Source organism: Ranitomeya imitator, chromosome 2, assembly GCF_032444005.1.
Source record: "Ranitomeya imitator isolate aRanImi1 chromosome 2, aRanImi1.pri, whole genome shotgun sequence".
Classification (NCBI taxonomy): domain Eukaryota; kingdom Metazoa; phylum Chordata; class Amphibia; order Anura; family Dendrobatidae; genus Ranitomeya; species Ranitomeya imitator.
In genome coordinates, this window is record NC_091283.1 from 769620644 (window position 1) to 769645015 (window position 24372).

Genomic DNA, 24372 nt, shown 5'->3' on the forward strand with positions numbered 1-24372 from the left:
AATGATATCTAGGATGTGGGATTTTAGTGTTCCCTTTATTTTTTTGAGCAGTGTGTGTATATATATATATATATATATATATATATATACAGTATATGTATATATATATGTATATATAATATAACGCTGGGAGCATCACTCTGTACGGAGCCTTTATAGACTATGCAAGCACGGCGCACCTGCGCAGTCTGAACCCCACAGAGTGACGCATCCGGCAGTAGTGTAGCTACTGGGGGGCAGAGGGTGCCCACCCAGAGCTACGCTGCTGTAACTGTATTGGCGTGCACAGCATGCTGATACAGTTACGTTCTGCAGCAAAGCAGGGAGAATTGATCTCCCTGCTCTGCCCACCCGGCCGCTTAGGGACCCTGAGCAGGCGGGGGGGCAGTGCCAGCAGTGGGTCCCCCGCCTGTCATCACAGGGTCAGCTGTATCGGCATCTAGTCAATGCAGCTGATCGCATTGAAGAGGGAAGGAGCGCTACGCTCCTTCTCCCATCATCCCCCTGTCAGTGTCTGATGTCACCGATGCGGACACTGACAGGAGGTGTGTTGACGTCACTGCCCGGCGCCCGCAGTCCAGAAGTGAGTGGGAGCAGGGAGCAGTGCAGGAACCAGAAAGAAGAGAGGTAAGTATTTGTTTTTCTTTATGGGGGCTGCCTTATATTACAGGGTCTGCCTGTGGGGGGGATTCTGCCTTATACTACAGAATCAAACATAAAGTTGTGAGTGGGATCCTATAGGTGATCTGTGCCATGCAGTTATTTTTCTATATGGGAATTTCAAGAATGAGGTCACACCATCAATAAGGGAAGTATTCTGTGATCACAGGATGATAATTCTGTATTCTCTTCAGACTTTACTCTACTGCCTTATGTATTGCTATAAGAATGACTTATAACAGCAATTCCAGCACCACCAACATCCAGTATGGTACTATTGTTATAATAATGGACAAGTGATAGCTAACTTCATGAGAATTGTTGAACATGCATGCAGGATGTTATACTATATATTTTTAGCGGTTGGTTTTGAGTGGCATGGGCCCTGCCATTTGCTGTCTTCAGTGGCATGCGCCCTCAGTGATGACATGTGTCTTTCTCTTCTCTCTACCAGTAACATAGGAAAACAGAACATTTATTAAAAAATAAGTATTTAAAAAAGTAACCTATCCTGGTAATGGTATGTGGATTTACAGTCTCTAAACGATACACATTTATGTACAATTTCTAAGGTATAGAAAGTAACATCTAAAGCACAATGACAAAGAAATCTTATCTACAGACACAAGTAAAAGTTGCTCAATGCTAAATTTACATTTTCATTTCTCTTTTACTCTGATGTGTTTTTCATTAGTAAAAGGAACTGAAAATGAAAATTCTTATAAAAATATGACTAGTATATATTATTCATCTGAATTTAGTTCATGAAGAGACATGGATACTATCCTTCATCTGGTGTGCTTAGCCTTCTTCATGGCTACCTGTTCTTCATGTCTTGGTATGCTAAGGAAGCACTGTGACACTATAGAGCATGAATATTTTGATACTTTCAGTACAAGAACGTCTTTCAAATTTCTCGGATTTGACCAACTAAACTTCAGCCTTGCAGCAGTCTGTAAGTTCCATAACACCTCCATAGAAGACTTAGAAGAAGTTCCTGTGACTTCAGACTGGCTCTATCTGCAGATATTTAATGTCAGCATTAAACCACAAGCTCTTTCCAATCTTACAAACCTAATTTATATCTATATATTTGGTCATTTTGTGATGTCGCCTGAGGTCTTTTTAAGACTTGAGAAACTCTCTGTTTTGTGGATACAACAGACACAACAGCCATTTATTGATGAACTTGATTTGCGAGGACTTTATATGCTGCAAGAGCTTAAATTAAGAGGATTCCCCTTTTCATCTCTGAACAAATCTATATTTGACAACCTTCATCAACTGAAACATCTTATTCTGGATGACAACAACATTGAAACTTTATCATCAGTAACTCGGTATCTTCCGAAACTAGAAAATCTGCAAGGATTATCTCTAATTAGTCAGAGTCTGGTTGCACTCCGAGAAACAGACTGTCTCATGAACGAAAATCTAATCGGTAATACCAGTTTCATGCACTTTAATATTTCCTATTTGAACATATATAGAAAAGAAATTTCCACGCTGGAAAACAACTCATTATGTAACTTTCCAAAACTATCCTTTTTTAAACCTGATATATCTTATTCAGTTGTAACATCATTGAAAAATTCTGGGATCCAAGTAGTTGACTCTTTTTCATTTTCCAATTCTCAGTTTCCTGATTTTAACATCTGTATGTATGCATCACTTTTTAAGATCCGAGAACTCCAGCTGGCACAGAACCGCATTAAGTTTATCAATACATCCAAAGGGTCCTGCAACCTTCTGCGAATTCTGGATTTATCATACAACTCTGTAAAAAATGTGACTGCTTCTCAAATGAAGAAATTTAGAAAACTGAAAGAGCTCAACTTGTCAAACAATATAATTACCGCAATTAAAATATGTTCTGGGAATGTTTCCATGGAGCTAGTTCACCTTAACTTGTCATTTAACTATTTAGCTTCTCTGACGAAAGATGAATTTCAATGCCTAAAAAAACTGAAATCACTTTCACTGAATGACAATAAGATTCAGACAATTGGTAAATATTCATTTCGTGGTTTGAAGACTCTGGAAGTTCTGCATCTAAAGAGTAATCATTTCTATAGTTTGACTGAATTTACATTTGCAGGTCTTTTTTCATTAAAGCAACTGACCTTGAATGAAAATTTTATAGAAACCATTAGTGATTGGGCATTTAAGGATCTAAGAAAGCTCGAAGAGATTGCCATTGCATTTAAAGACATGGTAAGCATGTCATGGTCACAGAATATGGAGTCACTGAAAAAGATGTCCCTGAAAACACTTGATACGACGCTGACAATTGAATCTGAATATTTCAACATTTTTAATGACTTTGAAAGTTTGAACATTGACTCGCATCATGTGTTCATTGATTATTGTGATGAGTTTCCATTTTACAAAGTAAAAGAACTGTACTTAACAAATATCTACGCTCTTCTCTGCTATGATGCAAAATTTGAGATCGCACTGGGAAAATTTACCAATTTAGACAAGATATATTTGATAGCGAATGTACGTTCAAAATCCAACACAGACATCTTTAATTCTAATTTACAAAACTTAACAAAACTTTCTTTTTTACACTTAGAAAATACAAATGAACTGTATGATTTCCCAGCATTAAATGTGCAGAAACTATTTCTGGGGTTGAAAAACCTACAAATTTTGCATTTAGTAAATTCCGGAATAGAGGACTACGGATCAAATGTGTTGTTCCGAGATTTAAAATCAGTCCGACTTTTGATGATGGAAAATGAAAGAATTTACAGATTTCCAGATAATGTGTTGGCCGATATGATAAGTCTAAAATATTTTTTTCTTCCAGACACAAGTTTTTTTTGTAAATGTGAGTTTGCATGGCTGGGTCAGTGGGTGAAATATGAAACACAAGTTTTATTCCTTGACTTTTATGATCAACATTGTTTTGTTAATACTCAAATACAGTACCCATACTTAATCTCCTTCTTAGAACAGAACTGCAATACTGAGCTAGATTTCATCGCATTCTTAGTTACACTCATCAGTACTTTGATATTTATGTGTATTTCTGTCTTCTATGAAAGTATCTGGTGGTATATTTTGTACATGTTTTATACAATCAAATGTTGGCTGAGTAATAGACACCGAAAAAGAGACCACTATGAATATGACGTATTTGTGTCATATAATGTCCACGATGAACAGTGGGTAACAGAGCAGCTTCTCCATAACTTGGAACAAAACGGTCCTCCTCTCTTTAAAGTGTGTATCCACAACCGAGACTTTGAGATTGGCAGAGACATTGTGGAGAACATTGTGGACAGTATCTATAACAGCAGGTGGACAATCTGTGTTATCACACGTAGTTACCTACAGAGTAACTGGTGCTCCCTGGAGATAAGAATGGCAACTTACAGGCTTGTAGCAGAGAGTAAGGATTCCCTCATCCTGGTGATCCTGGATGACATCTCTAGAGAAGAACTTCAGTATTACCAAAAGCTCACTAAGATTCTAGACAAGAAAACCTACCTAAAGTGGCCAGAAGATGCAGATAGACAACATCTGTTCTGGGCCAGACTGCGAAAAGTTATCGCTGGTCATACCAAGGACTGCCAGAAGCCATAGATGTATTTATACATTAAAATTTATTTTTACATGCTTGAAATGATTAATTTGTATTGTGCTAACATATTGTTTTAATGAACTGGTTTAATAGTCTTCTAAATACTTGTTTGAAATTTGGTCAAAATTTGGAACTGCATAAATTATTATAAAGAGCTTTACTTATCTAAGAGAGCTTCCTTCATTCTAATGCTCCTGTAATAATTCCTCTCTCTCTATGACCAAAACATCCAATATTTGGTCTTGACTGTATAACATAGGAGTTCAGTGATTGGATGCAATGATCATAAGAGCAGTCAAGAGCATCATCATTGCAGCACAAAAAACAGCGAATGGAACAGCAGAAAATGCCATTCCTGTTTACCCACAAAATTGTTGGCCTTGAAGCAACAGCAGTTTGAGCAGTAACTATTGTGCTTTTCATTATTTCATGCAATTTTCCTAAATTACACTTTTTTTAAAATCTAAATATTAGATTAATATTATAATAACCGATGTGTACATTTATGATATACATCTCCCATTTTAAAATCTGCAATGTTAAATGGAATGTCTTTATGTTACTGCAGACCTTTGAATCCTCACATCCCGCAGAGCGCACACTGTCAAGATTCTCTGGAGCTGGAGCGAGGCCGTGCACGTCTAGTCTTAATGTCACAGGAGTATGCATCTATATATATAATTGTCTAAGGGTTTTTCCGTCTGTCTGTCTGTCTGTCTGTCCTGGAAATCCCGCATCTATATATATAATTGTCTAAGGGTTTTTCCGTCTGTCTGTCCTGGAAATCCCGCATCTCTGATTGGTCGAGGCCTGGCGGCCTCGACCAATCAGCGACGGGCACAGCATGGCGACGATGATGTCATAAAGGTTGCCTTGACCAATCAGCGACGGGCACAGTCTGCCGCGAATTCACCTCGACCAATCAGCGATGGGCACAGTATCGACGTAGATGTCATAATGGTTGCCATGGTGACGATGATGTCATAAAGGTTGCCTCGACCAATCAGCGACGGGCACAGTCTGCAGCGAATTCTGGAATCATCATTGTCCATATACTATGGGGACATGCATATTCTAGAATACCCGATGCGTTAGAATCAGGCCACAATCTAGTGTAGCATACTTATGGTCCCATGACTGCCCTTTCCCGACACTGGAGAATCCTGTGCTGTGAGTGCTGTGAGGATTCGCAAGTCTGCAGTGCTAAACAAGGACAATCCCTTTAACCCCTTCACGACCTTGCCCTTTTCCGTTTTTGCGTTCTCGCTTTTCACTCCCCTCCTTCCCAGAGCCGTAACTTTTTTATTTTTCCGTCAATATAGCCATGTGAGGGCTTGTTTTTTGCGGGACAAGTTGCACTTTTTAACGACATCATTGGTTTTAGCATGTCGTGTACTAGAAAATGGGGAAAAAATTCCAAGTGCGGTGAAATTGCAAAAAAAGTGCAATCCCACACTTGTTTTTTGTTTGGCTTTTTTGCTAGGTTCACTAAATGCTAAAATTGACCTGCCGTTTTGATTCTCCTGGTCATTATGAGTTCATAGACACCAAACATGTCTAGGTTACGTAAAATTCCAAACTTTGCTAAAAAAAAAAAAAATTGCGCAATTTTCCGTTACCCGTAGCGTCTACATTTTTTGTGATCTGGGGTCAGGTGAGGGTTTATTTTTTGCGTGCTGAGCTGGCGTTGTTAATGATACAACATTTGTGTAGATACATTCTTTTGATCGCCCGTTACTACATTTTAATGCAATGTTGCGGCGACCAAAAAAACGTAATTTTGGCGTTTTGAATTTTTTTCTCACTATGCCATTTAGCGATCAGGTTATTCCTTTTTTTTATTGATAGATCGGGTGATTCAGAACGTGGCGATACTAAATATGTGTAGGTTTGATTTTTTTTCTTCATTGCTTTATTTTGAATGGGGCGAAAGGGGGGTGATTTCCACTTTTATTTTTTTTATCTTTTTCATATTTTTAAAAACTTTTTTAACGACGATGCGATCATTTCCGGCCGCATGGCCGGAAGCGCCGGTTAAATGCCGCTGTCAGCGTTTGACAGCTGCATTTAACTGGTTAATAGCGGTGGGTGAATCGCGATTTCACCGGCTGCTATTGCGGGCACATGTCAGCTGTTCAAAACAGCTGACGTGTCCTGGCTTTGAGATGGGCTCAGCGCCGGAGCCCACATCAAAGCAGGGGACCCGACCTCCGCCGTAATAGTATGGTGGAGGTCGGGAAGGGGTTAAAGTCAATATAAAATGTAAAATTGTGTAGCTTTTTGGGGTTTTTTAGGCTTTTTACATGTTTTCCTGGATTTTACTTTAAATGCCTATCTTAACAACAGGCGTGTCAATTTGTCATTAATTCACATCCTTTATTTTTAATTTTAGAAACGGCTCACTGAAGCAGGTACTGAAATCTGAACTCTGCTGTTCATCAGTTTTACCAATCCGTGTCTGCCAAACTATGAGTGATGCAAATGACTATATCATAACTAATTCTGTAAACTACAATAATATACTGAATGATAAACATTTACTATTGTAATTATGCCAGATTTTAATTGTAAATTGCACCAGAATTTTGGTGTATGATGTTTTTGCCTCTTTCAATTTAACCCCTTAACGACCGCCGATACGCCTTTTAACGGCGGCCGCTAAGGGTACTTAAACGCGCTGTGGAAAAAGTGAATAGTGCCCCCCAGAGTTGGATTTTCTCCGGGGTCTCGGCTGCCGGGGGTAGCCAAGACCCCAGAGAACATGATTCGGGGGGGGGGGGGTTTACCCACCCCGCATTTGCGATCGCCGGTAATTAACCGTTTATCGGCGATCGCAAAAAAAAACAAAAAACGCGATCTCTTTTTAATTTCTCTGTCCTCCGATGTGATCGCACATTGGAGGACAGAGAAAAGGGGTCCCAGGTAGCCCCCCAATACTCACCTATCTCCCCCGATGCTCCTCGTGGCTCCCGGTGGGCGCCGCCATCTTCAAAATGGCGGGCGCATGCGCAGTGCGCCCGCCGGCCGGCACCGGGAGAATCTTTGGGGTCTCGGCTGCCGGGGTAGCCGAGACCCCAAAGAACATGATCGGGGTCGGTTTTACCGACCCCTGTTTTGCGATCGCCGGTAATTAACTGTTTACCGGCGACCGCAAAAAAAAAAAAAGTAAAGTGTAATTCTCTGTCCTTTGATGTGATCGCACATCAGAGGACAGAGAAATAGGGGGATTCGGGGACGCTAGCATACTCACCTGTGTCCCTGGGTCCTCCTGCTGCTCCTCCTGGCTGCCGGGGAAAAGAAAATGGCGGGTGCATGCGCAGTGCGCCCGCCATCTGTCTCCATCTGCTGGCCGGCAGGAGAACAGCAGTTGGGGCTAAAATTAGGGTTAGGGCTAGGGTTAGGGCTAGGGGTAGGGCTAGGGTTAGGGGTAGGGCTAGGGTTAGGGCTAGGGTTAGGGGTAGGGCTAGGGTTAGGGCTAGGGTTAGGGGTAGGGGTAGGGTTAGGGGTAGGGTTAGGGCTAGGGTTAGGGCTAGGGCTAAATTTAGGGTTAGGGTAGGGGCTAAATTTAGGGTTAGGCTTCTTTCACACTTACGTCGGTACGGGGCCGTCGCAATGCGTCGGCCCGACATACCGACGCACGTTGTGAAAATTGTGCACAACGTGGGCAGCGGATGTAGTTTTTCAACGCAGCCGCTGCCCAATCTATGTCCTGGGGAGGAGGGGGCGGAGTTACGGCAACGCATGCGCGGTCAGAAATGGCGGATGCGACGTACAAAAAAACGTTTCATTGGACTTTTTTTGTGCCGACGGTCCGCCAAAACACAACTGATCCAGTGCACAACAGACGCGACGTGTGGCCATCCGTCACGATCCATCGGCAATACAAGTCTATGGGCAAAAAACGCATCCTGCGGGCACATTTGCAGGATCCGTTTCTTGTCCAAAACTACGGATTGCGACAGATGCCAAACGACACAAGTGTGAAAGTAGCCTTAGGGCTAGGGTTAGGGTTGGGGCTAAAGTTAGGGTTAGAGTTGGGATTAGGGTTAGGGTTTGGATTAGGGTTGGTATTAGGGTTACGGTTGGCATTAGGGTTACGCTTGGGATTAGGGTTAGGTTTGGGATTAGGGTTAAGGTTAGGGTTGTGATTAGGGGTGTATTGGGATTAGGGTTAGGTTTGAGGTTAGGGTTGAGATTAGGATTAGGGGTGTGTTGGATTTAGGGTTTTGATTAGGGTTATGGTTAGGGTTGACATTAGGGTTGTTTTGGGGTAAGGGTTGTGATTATCGTTAGGGTTAGTGATTAGGATTATGGATCAGGTTGGGATTAGGGTTAGGGGTGTGTTGGAGTTGGGTTGGAGCTAGAATTGGGGGGTTTCCACTGTTTAGGTACATCAGGGGGTCTCTAAACACGACAGCCAATTTTGCACTCAAAAAGTCAAATGGTGCTCCCTCCCTTCTGAGCTCTGCCGTGCGCCCAAACAGTGGGTTACCCCCACATATGGGGCATCAGCGTACTCGGGATAAATTGGACAACAACTTCTGGGGTCCAATTTCTCTTGTTACCCTTGTGAAAATAAAAACTTGGGGGCTACAAAATCTTTTTTGTGGAAAAATATATATATATATATTTTATGACTCTGCATTATAAACTTCTGTGAAGCACTTGGGCATTCAAAGTTCTCACCACACATCTATATAAGTTCCTTGGGGGGTCTAGTTTCCAAAATGGGGTCACTTGTGGAGGGTTTCTACTGGTTAGGTACATCAGGGGCTCTGCAATCGCAACATAATGCCCACAGACCATTCTATCAAAGTCTGCATTCCAAAACGGCGCTCCTTCCCTTCCGAGCTCTGCCGTGCGCCCAAACAGTGGTTTACCCCCACATATGGCGCATCAGCGTACTCGGGATAAATTGGACAACAACTATTGCAGTCCAATTTCTCCTGTTACCCTTGTGAAAATAAAAACTTGGGGGCTACAATATCTTTTTTGTGGAAAAAAAAATATTTTTTATTTTCACGACTCTGCATTCTAAACTTCTGTGAAGCACTTGTGCATTCAAAGTTCTCACCACACATCTAGATAAGTTCCTTGGGGAAGAATCACCGTGACCAAGATTTCACCAACGAGGGCACCTTAAAGGTAATCAATTTATCAGAGATACAGTTAACACCCGCCCAGATTTCTGTACTATCCTTGGGATTGGGTTTTTGCCCAACAGCAAAATTGGAACAATTTTCAGTCATTAAGGACACATTTTTATTTGCCCGTAAGGTTCTACTGAAAAAGTACCATACTGATAAAATGATGTCTAACACTTTCTCCACAGAAGAGGAATTGGAAGCCTTACAGGCGCTTGAAGCCTTAATAGCGGAGCAGGAGGATATACCAGGTAAATTTCCAAGTTTTATAAAGAAAAGATCAAAGACTTTTCCTCCACTATCACAAAATTCATCGGTTGAAGTGTTTGTGAAGATGGTATGTGATGAGGTGACAAAAATATCTGATAAGAGACCTTATGATAATCTAAAATATGAACAGAGAAGGGCACTTGATGAGTTAATGAAAATGAAAGAAATTGTGTTTAAGCCATCCGATAAGGGTGGCAATATTGTTGTATGGCCATGTACACAATATGAAAAGGAAGCTTTAAGACAATTAGGTGACCCATCTTGCTATGAGCGATTGTCACAGGATCCCACCTCTGTATATCAAAAGAAGTTATTTACCATTCTGGACTCTGCTTTGGAGGACGGCATAATTCCAAAATCGATTTGGGAGGGATTACGGACCGAATTACCAACTGTTCCAACATTATACTTATTACCAAAGGTCCATAAGAGTATGACAGACCCCCCTGGTCGCCCTATTATATCTGGGAATGGGAGTTTGTTGGAACCTATTTCTAAGTTCCTGGATTTCTACTTAAAGCCCATTGTAGCAGAATTACCCTCGTATATTAGAGACACAACTGAAGCCCTTCAAAGATTAGACGGTATACATATGACTTCTGACATGCACATTATTACATGTGACGTCGAATCATTATATACGTCAATACGCGAATTTGGTTTAACAGCAGCCAGACGCTATTTATCCTGTCGTAATCTTGATGGATTGCTTATTGAATTTTTGATGGAGCTTTTAGAATATTCATTATTTCACAATTATTTTGTTTTTAAAGACCGATATTATTTGCAAAAAAGAGGCGTGGCAATGGGGGCGGCATTTGCGCCGTCCTACGCAAATCTTTTTATGGGGTCATGGGAACATGATTATGTGCAAAGTGAGGATTATGCTATGACTGGCGCAATAGTATTGTGGATGCGATTCATAGACGATATTCTGTTTATCTGGCAGGGCCCACGAGAAGAATTGGATAAGTACCTCCAATATTTAAACAGGAATGACAACAACATTAAACTTACCTGGATGGTGAAGCAGGATTCTATAAATTTCTTGGACCTTGGAATTAAAATTGATGAATTAGGACATCTTCATACTTCCATACATCGGAAAGAGACCAGTGTCAATGCACTTCTGCATGCTAAATCCGCTCATCCTGCCCATGTTATACGTGCAATTCCAAAGGGACAATTTCTTAGGACAAGGCGCATTTGTGATCAGGATACAACATTTGAACAACAGGCAGAAGACCTTACCAATAGATTCTTAAAGCGAGGTTATAAAAATGATATTGTACAGAGGGCTTATATGAGAGCAAAGAACACTGATAGACAAACTTTGATTACGTCCCGGAGGAGGAACAAGGGAACAGATGAACAAATACGCTTTGTCACTGACTACCACTCAAGATGGAAAGAAATGACTGACATTTTTACAAAATTTTGGCCGATTCTTTTACAGGACCCAAAAATATCTAAAATAATACCTGAAAAACCTCTTATTGTAGCGAGACGTTGCAAGACTCTGGGTGAGTCATTGGTGCATAGTCATTATTAGTGTTGAGCGATACCGTCCGATACTTGAAAGTATCGGTATCGGATAGTATCGGCCGATACCCGAAAAATATCGGATATCGCCGATACCGATATCCGATACCAATACAAGTCAATGGGACATCAAGTATCGGAAGGTATTCTCATGGTTCCCAGGGTCTGAAGGAGAGGAAACTCTCCTTCAGGCCCTGGGATCCATAGGGAGGTGTAAAATAAAGAATAAAAATAAAAAATATTGATATATTTACCTCTCCGGCGGCCCCTGGACTCAGCGCGGGTAACCGGCAGGCTTCGTTGTTCAAAATCAGTGCTTTTAGGACCTGAGAATCACGTCCCGGCTTCTGATTGGTCGCGGGCCGCCCATGTGACCGCCACGCGACCAATCACAAGCCGCGACGTCACCGCAAGCTATTGACGCGCTCATTTTTAAAAATGAGCGCGTTAATGGCTTTGAAAGACATAGCGGCTTGTGATTGGTCGCGTGGCCGCGACCAATCACAAGCCGCGACGTCACCGCAAGCTATTGACGCGCTCATTTTTAAAAATGAGCGCGTTAATGGCTTTGAAAGACATAGCGGCTTGTGATTGGTCGCGTGGCCGCGACCAATCACAAGCCGCGACGTCACCGCAAGCTATTGACGCGCTCATTTTTAAAAATGAGCGCGTCAATAGCTTGCGGTGACGTCGCGGCTTGTGATTGGTCGCGGCGCGGTCACATGGGCGGCCCGCGACCAATCAGAAGCCGGGATTTGATTCTCAGGTCCTAAAAGCGCTGATTTTGAACAACGAAGCCTGCCGGTTACCCGCGCTGAGTCCAGGGGCCGCCGGAGAGGTAAATATATCAATATTTTTTATTTTATTTCTTTATTTTACAGATCCCTATGTATCCGATACCGATACCCGATACCACAAAAGTATCGGATCTCGGTATCGGAATTCCGATACCACAAGTATCGGCCGATACCCGATACTTGCGGTATCGGAATGCTCAACACTAGTCATTATGTTCCACCGGGGTCTAATTTCATCTTTAATTCCAAAGGTCCGAAATGGGGGTCATACAATTGTGGTTCCTGTAAGGCCTGTAAGTATATAATGAAAGTAGATGTCTTTCATAATTCCACAAAAACTCGCGAATATAAAATTTTACATCATATAGATTGCCGTACGTCAAATGTTGTTTATCAAGCCACTTGTCCTTGTGACCGTATATACGTAGGAATGACGACAAGAGAACTACGTGTTCGAGTTTTGGAGCACATTAGGGATATTAAGGCAGCGGAAAAAATTGAGATAAGTTACATTGATACAATATCAAAATTGAAACCCCTAGCGAGACATTTCCGTTACCATCATCCCAACCAATCCCATCTGCTCCAGGTTAAAGGTATAGATCGGTTACATTTGGGTAATAGAAGGGGGGATGTCAGCAAGAGACTTGCACAAAAAGAATGTAAGTGGATTACCCTGCTACAGAGTATGAATCCCTTAGGTCTTAATGAGCAATGGGGTTTTTCCAGTTTTTTATAAACCTAGCTGCTTCACCGCCATCTGGTTTATGCTTTTTGTGTAGGAATTCTTCTATGTAATTACGATATATTACAGTACATTTTGTATATTGTTGTCATGTCACACTTCTGTAGGTTCTCATTAACAGTTTTTTTATTTTTTTTTATATTTTCTCCTGGAGGGATTTATTTCCTTCTTTTGTTCTTTTTATATTTGATATTATTATTTTTCATAAAAATTTGTTATTTCTTGATATAATCTTATTATTTTTCTTTACTATTAAAACTGAATTTATTATATTTCTTACATTATTATTTTTTATGTATTATTTTTTTATATAAATTTTTTTATTTTTATTCATTTTCATTTATTATTATTTTCATTTTTATTTATTTAATTATTAATTTCATTCTTCTTATTTTTTTTTTTATTTTTTTTTTCTCTTTTCTGTTTTGTCTCATTCTCATTCTCCATGTTGTGTTTTATTAAAATACTTTTCCCATGTTATCTGTTTTTTATAATAATCATAATAAATAAACACTTTTCTGTGTTCCTCCTATAGGTGTAGGGAGATTCCCCTTGTCCGCATTTGTTGTTCATTATTTTATTTTTTAATATATTTTTTATTATTTTAGGTAATTAATAAATTTTTCCTTATATTGGATTTCTTTGGGCTGGACTTATTTCTTTTTTGCATATATATTTTTTTGTATATATTATTACAATATGTTTTATTTATTCATATTTTTCTTATTTTTACACATCTTTTTATGCATAATAAAAATATTCTTTCATTGTTTATAATATTAGTTTTTCTTATTTTTTGCAATTATATTTTTTATTATTTTTTCCATAATAAAATATTTCTTTACACATATTAAATTCTTATCTCTGTATATATCATATTATTTTTATGTTATATATGTTATAATTATTATTTTATATTCTACATATAAGTGAGGTCATTATACTTTGCTAACTGGTATACTGATTGCCATGATTAGCCATATTCGCTCTATGCCCTTAGTCTTTTCCCTTCATTAATATGGCTGTGGGTGCGCTGTGCGCCGATCTGCGCGTGCGCGCGCTCCGTCCTGTTGCTGGGAACCTTGTGCGCCGCTGACTGTGGCCTTCGGGCCGCACGCGGTGACGCACTTCCGGTTTTCGGCTCCGTGGACGGAGGCGGACGCGTGCCCTGTTTCGGCGCCACATAATTATAGCGTCCCGGTTTTTGTTATTGTCTACAGGTGTTCAGATACTATATTATGCGGTCGCGCCCTACACACGCCACTCCCTGACGAAGCGGTTGCGAAACGTGCGTTGGAGTGGTGTGTGAGGGGGCTGTGACACGCATATGCTGGTTGGTATACACGGCTTACAAGTTTCCTTGCTGTTCTGTGCTGTTTTATTTGTGCTCATTTTCTACTTATATCACTGTTATTATTATCTTGTGCAGTACTTTTTATGAGTTTGGATTTTGTCAAATGCTATTCCAATACTTCCGATATATTACTGATTATTGATTACAATATATACTCTATATATTATCTAATTTCTTTATATACCTTTTTTGCTGCATCATTGGATTGACAATATAATGCTTCACCCATTTCATTACACAACACATCTATTATAATGATATGTATAAATATTAATTATTTTCCCACATACTATTTATCACATTTATTTTTTTCACTTTTCAATCATATTTACATCAGATATCTTCATTAATTTATAATCACATACACTTTCCTTTTTTTTTTTTTTTTTTCTTTTTTATATGATTCATAGCAATTTTTAATATATTTATTTTCACACATTTATTTTTCACAGTTTTTTCACATTTTTGGTTTATATATTTATTGTCAGTTTGCCAATGATGCATCAATTATAGGCTTTTTTGTGCCGATATGCATTTGACGAGTGTCGGATCTCATTTAAATATTTATGTATTTGGTTTATGTGCGCAGGTTTAAATTGGTAGGGAATTATATATACATATATTTCTTCATTATTATTTTTATTATTTTCATTGTATATTATTTTTTATATTTGGTATATGTTATTATTAATAATTTTATGTACATGTCAGCCGTGATATTATTTTATTTGATATATTTTATTTGATTATATTTGTATCCACTTGGTATATAATATTGATTGTTGTATCGATTGGCTCTTGCGTGTCGTAGCCCCCCCACATACTGGTTTATATTGTATTCATCTCATGATATATTTTATTCTGGAATAATTATATATATATATGTATATTTTAATAAAAATGTTATTAATTGTGTTATGTCCTTTTTAAATAATAAAAATTATTAATGAAAAAATTCTTTTGAATTTATTGTTGGTAAATATTCTCTTTGGGGTATATAAGTTCCTTGGGGGGTCTAGTTTCCAAAATGGGGTCACTTGTGGAGGGTTTCTACTGGTTAGGTACATCAGGGGCTCTGCAAACGCAACATAATGCTCGCAGACCATTCTATCAAAGTCTGCATTCCAAAACGGCGCTCCTTCCTTCCGAGCTCTGCCGTGCGCCTAAACTGTGGTTTACCCCCACATATGGGGTACCAGCATACTCAGGACAAATTGGACAACAAATTTTGGGGTCCAATTTTTCTTGTTACCCTTGTGAAAATAAAAACTTGGGGGCCATTTTTTGTGGAAAAAAATATATTTTTTATTTTCACGACTCTGCATTATAAACTTCTGTGAAGCACTTTGGCATTCAAAGTTCTCACCACACATCTAGATAAGTTCCATGGGGGGTCTAGTTTCCAAAATGGGGTCACTTGTGGGGGATTTCTACTGTTTAGGCACATCAGGGGCTCTCCAAACGCGACATGGCGTCCGATCTTAATTCCAGCCAATTCTACATTGAAAAAGTAAAACGGCACTCTTTCTCTTCCAAGCTCTGCGGTGCGCTCAAACAGTGGTTTACCCCCACATATTGGGTATCGACGTACTCAGGAGAAATTGCACAACAACTTTAGTGGTCTAATTTCTCCTGTTACCCTTGTGAAAATAAAAATTTGTGGGCAAAAAGATCATATTTGTAGAAAAAATGCAATTTTTTTTTTCACGGCTCTACGTTATAAACTTCTGTGAAGCACATGGGGGTTCAAAGTGCTCACCACACATCTAGATAAGTTCCTTAAGGGGTCTAGTTTCCAAAATGGTGTCACTTGTGGGGAGTTTCCACTGTTTAGGCACATCAGGGGCTCTCTAAACGTGACATGGCGTCCCATCTCAATTCCAGCCAATTCTGCATTGAAAAAGTCAAACGGCGCTCCTTCACTTCTAAGTTCTGCGGTGCGTCCAAAAAGTGGTTTACCCCCACATATGGGGTATTGGCGTATTCAGGAGAAATTGCATAACAAAATTTATGGTTACATTTCTGTTTTTACACATGTGAAAATAAAAAAAATGGTTCTGAATTAAGATGTTTGCAAAAAAAGTTAAATGTTCATTTTTTCCTTCCACATTGTTTCAGTTCCTGTGAAGCACGTAAAGGGTTAATAAACTTCTTGAATGTGGTTTTGAGAACCTTGAGGGGTGTAGTTTTTAGAATGGTGTCACACTTCGTTATTTTCTATCATATAGACCCCTCAAAATGACTTCAAATGTGATGTGGTCGCTAAAAAAAATGGTGTTGTAAAAATTAGAAATTGCTGGTCAACTTTTAACCCTTATAACTCCCTAACAAAAAAAAATGTTGTTTCCAAAATTGTGCTGATGTAAAGTAGACATGTGGGAAATGTTATTTATTAACTATTTTTCGTGACATATCTCTCTGATTTAAGGGCATAAAAATACAAAGTTTGAAAATTGCAAAATTTTAAAAATTTTCGCCATATTTCCGTTTTTTTCATAAATAATCGCAAGTAATATCGAAGAAATGTTACCACTAACATGAAGTACAATATGTCACGAAAAAACAATCTCAGAATCAGCGGGATCCATTGAAGCGTTCCAGAGTTATAACCTCATAAAGTGACAGTGGTCAGAATTGCAAAAATTGGCTCGGTCATTAAGTACCAAATTGGCTCTGTCACTAAGGGGTTAAAAATGGGCCAAAATTTCAACAAGTTCAATAATTTAGGTTTTTTTTTCTGCTGTAAAGTAGTGTTGGCTAACCTATGTCAAAATTTGAGATGCGTTTATCAAGCAGAACATTAGAATTTGTCTCAAAAATATCGGCTTGATTTGACAGTTTAAAAATGCACCAAATCTATCAACAGCGTGAGACACTTTTATAGATTTGGAGAATTTTAAAGGTAACATGTCATCAGATTCCTGCTGATTGAGCCACAGCTAGCATGAATCAGACACTATCTGCAGCTGAATATGTTTTACTCTGAAATGCTACAGCATTTCACAATCACAGAAAACTTACCGGTACTTTGAAAAGCTAGTTGGAAACTATGTGTCAAGCTGATTAGTTCAATGCCGGCTGCCTTCTCCTTGCTCCAGTCTCTTTGACTAATAGGTCCTTTCGTCCATCAAGAGTGTGATGTGATAGATCTGTCAGTCAGTTGGAAGTGAAAAGTTGTCCAGGAACTGCATTGGACTAGTCATATGAAACACACAGGTCCCGATCATTTACACTGGCATTTTTTACTCCAGTCTTAGTGACGGCATGCAGGAATAAGATGTCCCGAATTCATTAAAAGGTGCATGCCACTTAATGAATTTGGCACATCTTATTAATGGCATGCACCTCTGCCATTTCTAGTGTAAAAAACGCCACCACTGTCTATACAATCGACAGGCAGGCATAGCACGCACCATTCTGCTCCGACTCCATTCCCCGTTCCATCCATTTTGTTGGAGCTGCTTGAAACCATAATCTTCGGCTGGCTTTTCAAAGTATTTTACAAAATAAATTTCAAATGTGGCTCAACCAGTCTGATTCATGCAGGCTATAGTTCGGGCAGCATTATGCTAATAACAAGTTCTCTTTAGCACTGTCATGCCGACTTCGGACTCTGTTCACACTGGGGAGTCTGATGTGCAGTCTTAGGCTACGTTCACATTTGCGTTGCATCGGGAGCAGCCACGGCGACGCATGCGTCATGCGCCCCTATATTTAACATGGGGGGCGCATGGACATGCGTTGTGTTGCGTTTTGTGACGCATGCGTCTTTTTTGGTGCTAACGTCAGGGCGCAGAGGACGCTGCATGTTGCATTTTTTTGCGCCAAAAATCATGCTAAAAATGGACGCATTCATCACAAAACAAGGCGTTTTGCATGCGTTTTGCATGCGTTGTGCATTGCGTCGCCGATGCAACGCCCAACAACGCAAATTTGCGTTTGGGCGTCGGTTGTGATTAGTTCTCTGATGTTCAGCTTTGCAGGAATTAACTTTTTGATAAGTGTCAATTGTAGGCTGAGGCTGCTGGGACTGCCTTCTTCCTTTAAGTATGGCTCAGAATATTCCTGGATGGAGACTATAACATTTGCGTGCCTCTTGCTTTTCGGTCCAGTGTTGGAGTAGCTGTTCATACTCAAATCTTAATTTGGAGTCTGGTGAAGTACACTTTGTTGTTTGTTCATTTCCCTATTTGTATTGTGTTCCCTCCACACACAAATCATGTCGCCCTTATAGTTTTCTTTGTGGTGAAGTTTACGTTATCCCTGTCGGTCTTTATCAGTGTTTTCCTTTACGGTTCACCTCCTGGGGTGGGGGTTGGGGGTTTAGCTCAGGGCAGGACAGGAGGTAGGGACAGGAGATAGGGACAGATTGGTGGCTCAGGCCTCCCTACCATCAACAGTACCCATGAGTTAAGGAAAGACAGGGCTCTCCTAGCCTGAGGGGCAGTTCAGAGGCACATGTTCCTTATCTCTTATGTTCCCTTTGCTCCCAGTGACAGGCACTATCTAGTTTAAGTTAGCACTGTCTAAAAGTTAGTTTTAGCGATTGTCCTGTATGTTTCTAGAAAAGAATAAGATAACCTGATTATATTTGAAAGTTTATCTACTGACAAAATCTAAAACATAAAATACAATTACTTTTTAAATGTATTTCTATATTGTTTTTATGGATTATTATTTCATAATTAGTAGCAAATAAAACTGCAAAACGTGTTGGATGTATGCTTTTTTTTGTGAAGTTTCTTCAAAGAAGAAATAGAACAAAAAAAGATTAAATCAGGTACGGTAGATAGTGTAGTGAGGAAATGATAATGAATTTTTAGTACATTAAATAGATTTAGGATTTTGGACCACCCCTTTAATCATAGCTCCTAACCATCTATATCCAGCAGGGCAGTACTGATTGGGAAGAAATGTCCAACAGGATCAAGGATATGTCCAGACTTTCATTTTGTGTCTGCAATGTCTCCTCTCCTTGCTGGGAAGGTTAATTTTCTTTATTAGACCCATAAAAGAAATAAAAAGGGAATGCTGAGGCTGTGTCCAGATGTAGTGCAAATGCTGCATTTTTTCTCCTGCTTTTTAACTGCAACATGTCCATACCAAACTACTCAGTAAGAATCTTCTTTGACTATTGTGTTTTTTCTGAATTCTGAAGCAGTGGGTTTAATGCGTTTTTATAGTACCAAAACGCCTTGATTCTGTACTTAAGGGAACCTGTCAGCAGTTTTGACCGATAAAAGATACGGCCATCACCTTTCAGGGCTAATATACAGCATTCTATAATGTTGTATATCTGCTGCCAAACTGACCAGTAAGAGAAGAAAAATAACTTTTTTTATACTCACCTACGGGGCGGTCCGGTCCGATGGGTGTCGCTCTTCTTGGTCCGGCGCCTCCCTTCTTCCTGCGATACCACCCTCCTGCTTGCTTCGTGTGGATGACACGTCTCCCCGGCATTGCGTTCCTGTGCAGACATACTTCTCTTGTCTGTTGAGGGCAGAGCAAAGTACTGCAGAGCGCAGGTGCTGGGAAAGGTCAAAGAGCCCTGGCACCTGTGCACTGCAGTACATGACAGAGAAGTATGCCAGCGCAGGAGCGATGTGCCGAGAAGACTGTGTGGATGATGCAGGGATGCGTCATCCACATGAAACAAGCAGGAGGACGGAGATCGTAAGAAGATAGGAGGTGTACTTGGGTATACTAATAGATCACAGACTGAACATGAGTCAACAGTGTGATGCAGCAGCAAAAAAAGGCAAATAAAATTCTGGGATGTATTAACAGAAGCATGCTAGATCACTCAAAGTCATTATTGCCCTCTACTCCTCTTTGGCCAGACCTCATTTGGAATATTGTGTCCAGTTTTGGGCACCACATTTTAAAAACGACATCAACAAACTGGAGCAAGTTCAGAGAAGAGCGACCAGAATGGTGACCGGTCTGCAAACCATGTTCTATGAGGAACGGTTGCAGGATTTGGGAATGCTTAGTTTGCAAAAAAGAAGACTGAGAGGAGACTTAATAGCTGTCTACAAATATCTCAAGGGCTGTCACATTGTAGAAGGATCATCTTTATTTTCATTTGTACAAGGAAAGACTAGAAGTAATGGGATGAAACTGAAAGGGAGAAGACACGGATTAGATATTAGAAAAAACTTTTTGACAGTTAGGGTGATCAATGAGTGGAACAGGCTGCCACAAGAGGTGGTGAGTTCTCCTTCCATGGAAGTTTTCAAACAGAGGCTGGACATACATCTGTCTGGGAAGATTTAGTGAATCCTGCTTTGAGCAGGGGGTTGGACTAGATGACCCAGGCGATCCCTTCCAACTCTATCATTCTATGATTCTATGAAAAGAAAAGTCAATTTTTTTCTTCTTATAAAATTCTTAGAAAATAATGCAAAATAATTATAATAATGACATTTTTAATGCACCTTAAAAAAATAAACATCACGAACAAGCAAATAACACAGACATATCATAGCAACCTGCACAACACAGTGAATGGATTATTTACGGTAATCGGTAAATAGCATAAAAAATGACGTGATTGATTTGTTTATCCCCCTTTAAACCCATAAATATTTTTTAAACAGATGTAATGCTGAGCCCGTTTTTTTCCTGCAGGTGTCCGTAGCATAAGATAACAATCTTCTCTGATTACAGAGTTTTTGCTGTGTTTCTTTATACCTTTATTTGAAGTGTTTCTGGTGCAGACTTCAGTGTTTTTGCTGCTTTTATATAGTACTGAAACGCTTTGATTCTACACTTAACAATACAATGGTGTTTTCTTACAGTCATTTTTTTTTTCAGACTCCACATTAAAACTTTTAGAAAAAAAATGCACCAAAACTGCACAGTTAAACGACTTTAGATGCACTGTCGGCAGGAGGTTTCATGAAATCACATCCACTTTGTTTGGACGTGTCCACATGTAGCTTAAATGCTGCGTTATTTATGCAGTATTTTTTAATTTTTTTTACACAGAAATGATGCTGCATTTAACTCTCCGAGCAAATCAGGCTATGTTTCCACGGTCAGGAAATGTTCAGGATTTGCTGCGGATTGGACGCTGCGTACAGCCGCAGCGTCCAATCTGCAGCATCCAGATGTTACAGCATAGTGGAGGCATCCGGCGGCCCTGCGTAACCGGACCTGTGTCTTTATAGACCGCAGCATGTCTTTTTATCTTGTGGAGATGCTCCTTCTCCGCAAGATAAATACCACAGTCTATTTATACGATGCGGTGATTCCGCATATGTTCAATGAACACATGTGGAATCACCGCGCGTACAACAGGGGGCGGCGCGGGGTATCCACTGTATCCAAAGCGCAGAGCTTCCAGAACGTGGAAACATACCCTCAGATGTTATTTCATTAAAACTGCACCCAATGTGCATCTTTGAACTGTGCAGTTTTAGTGCTTTTCTCTGAAGGCTTCTATGGAGAGCCAGAAAAAAAATGCATGTTAAAAACGTAGTATTTACTCTACATGTGAACAGGGCTTTACAGACACACAAAAAAAATCAGGATATCATATACTGGAGTTTACTTAAAAATGTACACAAATATATGTAATGTAATATACACCAGTATACAACAAAGTAATGTACAATATATAATATAATAATCTTTATTTTTATACAGCGCTAACATATTCCGCAGCGCTTTACAGTTTGCACACATTATCATCACTGTCCCCGTTGAGGCTCACAATCTAAATTCCCTATCAGTATGTCTTTGGAATGTGGGAGGAAACTGGAGCACCCGGAGGAAACCCACGCAAACACAGGGACAACATACAAACTCTTTGCAGATGTTGTCCTGGGTGGGATTAGAACTCAGGACTCCAGCGCTGCAAGGCTGCTGTGGTAACCACTGCGCCACCGTGCTGCCATATTATATGAAATATAATATACGTTAACCATGGGGACACTGTGCCTCAGTAATATCTAACATCAAGAACAATTTTTTTCAACAAAAACGGAAAAAGGGAAAAATGGTGATTGAAAGAAATGGTAAACAATAAATACCAAGTTAAGCTCCGCGGTAGCACAAGGAGAAATGATCCCAGTGCACTACTGTTCTGCGTTCTGCAGGTCGCAGTCTAACGCATGATAAGGTTTTAATACAAATGGTTAGAATCATCCTGACTGGGTACACCTTGAGGCTGGTGGGATGGTTTTTATGCTTTTTTTTAAAATCACAAACAGTGTTTACTAAGTACAATATGATATTTATATGCACTATTGCTTTTACTTCTTTACTTATGTCGGGGTCGTCACGACAATATCCTTCCTTCACCAGTCATTCCAAATTAGATTATGTGAGCATTGGTACCGGATAAGAATGAGTCAGACAAAGGCTGGTTCAAACTCAGTGCATGCTCGTGTGTCTACAAGGTGTAGCAACGTCACAGCAACTGACTTTATTTCCTGTTACACAACATTATATGGTCTATTGGGGGAAGGTGTGCAGAGGGCGGGGTTAGGCAGGGTTTAAGCAATATGTCTAGTATTCAGTCTTTCTGGTTGGTCCTGACGTCATCTGATGGATCCTCCTTTCTCCACGTCACTTTAAGTTTCGACTTCAACAGAAATGATACTTAGCTTCTGGAATGTGAAACTTGCTTCTTTAGCAGAAGCAGAACTAGGGCAAAGGTGAATACTGGCAGCCATGTTAAATACAGTTACATTTGCATTAGCAAGCAAAGGGAAAAAACTTATTGTTTCACAGCATAAGAAAATATAAAAGTACAAAGTGTATAAAGAAAATATATTTTCACCTTGACACTTACAGCAGGTTATTTGTTCATTTTGGAGAGAAGAAAGCAAATCCAGCACAACCATCTGTCGGTAAAAAATTATTCCATTTTATTAGTAATCCATTAAAATCAGAAGAAGAAAAAAACAATCTTTTGCATCTCCATATTTTGAGAGCTATAATTTTTCCATATTTCTGCCGACAGAGTCGTGTGAGGTCTTGTTTTTTGCGGGACGAGTTGACGTTTTTATTGGTACCATTTTCGGGAACATGACATTATTTGATCGCTCTCTATTCTGATTTTTGTGGAGGCAGAATTAACAAAAGCCAGCAATTCAGGATTTTTTTTTATGCCGTTCCGCGTGTGGTAAAATTGATAAAGCAGTTTTATTCTTCGGGTCGGTACGATTACAGCGATACCTCACTTATGTCTTGTTTTATGTTTTGACGCTTTTACACAATAAAAACTATTTTATAGAAAAAATAATTATTTTTGCATCACTTTATTCTGACAGCTATAGCGTCTTTATTTTTCCACGGATGGAGCCGTATGGTGTTTTTTTTTTCTGTGGGACAACATTATGTTTTCAGCGGTACCATTTTTGTTTACATTCAACTTTTTGATCGCGTTTTATTGTTCATTTTGTTTGTCAGAATGATAATAGAGCATCGTTTTTTGTCTAGTTTTTTTTTTTACGGTGTTCATTGAAGGGGTTAACTAGTGGGACAGTTTTATAGGTCGTTCCAGACGTGGCGATACCAAACGTGTACTCTTGTTGCTGTTTTTTTTTCATAAAAATATTTATGGGTACAGTATATTTTTATTTTAGTTTTTTATCATTTTGTGATTTAAAAATACATTTTTACAACTTATTTCTTTACTTTTTTTTACTTAGACCCACTATGGGACTTTCACGTTTAGAGCTCTGATCACCGTTATAAAGCATTGCAATGCACGAGCATTAATAACCTGTCAGCACTGAGCATGATCTCACTATCTTGCTAGTGCCTGGTGACCCGAAGGTCATCATGATGATGGCGGGGGCGCCAATCAGAGGGCAGAGGGGCTCACTCGATCTGCCTGCCATCTGAATGCTGCAATCGATATCAATCGCAGCATTTAGGGGGTTAAAGAGCCGGAAGCAGTGCCCACACCGCTCCTGGCACTGAAAGCCGGGTGTCAGCTGTCAGAATCAGCTGACACCTGGCGGTGATCGAGCGCGCACAGCCCCTGTAGCACATAATCGCCAGGGCGTACCTAGCAACCTGGACATACGGCTACATCCAAGGTTGTGATGGAGTTAATAATACATTAATTGCTAGTTCCAAGTGCAACACTCCCAGATGGCTATGTTGCAAAATTATCAATAATAACCAAACATTTACCACCCAACATACCAACAAGACGTTTAAAATCAAACACAAATCAACCTGCCATAAACAATATATGAAGACACAAAAGAGCATAGTAGAACCAAAACTACTCAGTTTAAAAAAATCAC

At 39.7% G+C, this 24372-nt stretch overlaps 1 protein-coding gene and 2 long non-coding RNA genes across 3 annotated transcripts in view; 2 read left to right on the forward strand and 1 right to left on the reverse strand.

Annotated features, from left to right (window-relative positions):
- Positions 1–11410, forward strand: part of LOC138667766 (uncharacterized) — a 70930-nt gene extending 59520 nt beyond the window's left edge. The window contains exons 3-4 of the long non-coding RNA XR_011318926.1: positions 9585–9647; positions 10616–11410. This is a non-coding gene — a long non-coding RNA (uncharacterized lncRNA). The remainder of the gene's footprint in view (positions 1–9584; positions 9648–10615) is intronic.
- Positions 1435–4383, forward strand: LOC138667765 (toll-like receptor 13). Its single transcript, XM_069755861.1, has one exon. It carries the CDS (start codon positions 1435–1437, stop codon positions 4252–4254), a length of 2820 nt encoding a protein of 939 aa, XP_069611962.1. The 3' UTR covers positions 4255–4383.
- Positions 11411–22472: 11062 nt separating the features above from the next.
- LOC138667767 (uncharacterized) overlaps positions 22473–24372 on the reverse strand; it is a 46232-nt gene continuing 44332 nt past the window's right edge. The window contains exon 2 of the long non-coding RNA XR_011318927.1: positions 22473–22956. This is a non-coding gene — a long non-coding RNA (uncharacterized lncRNA). The remainder of the gene's footprint in view (positions 22957–24372) is intronic.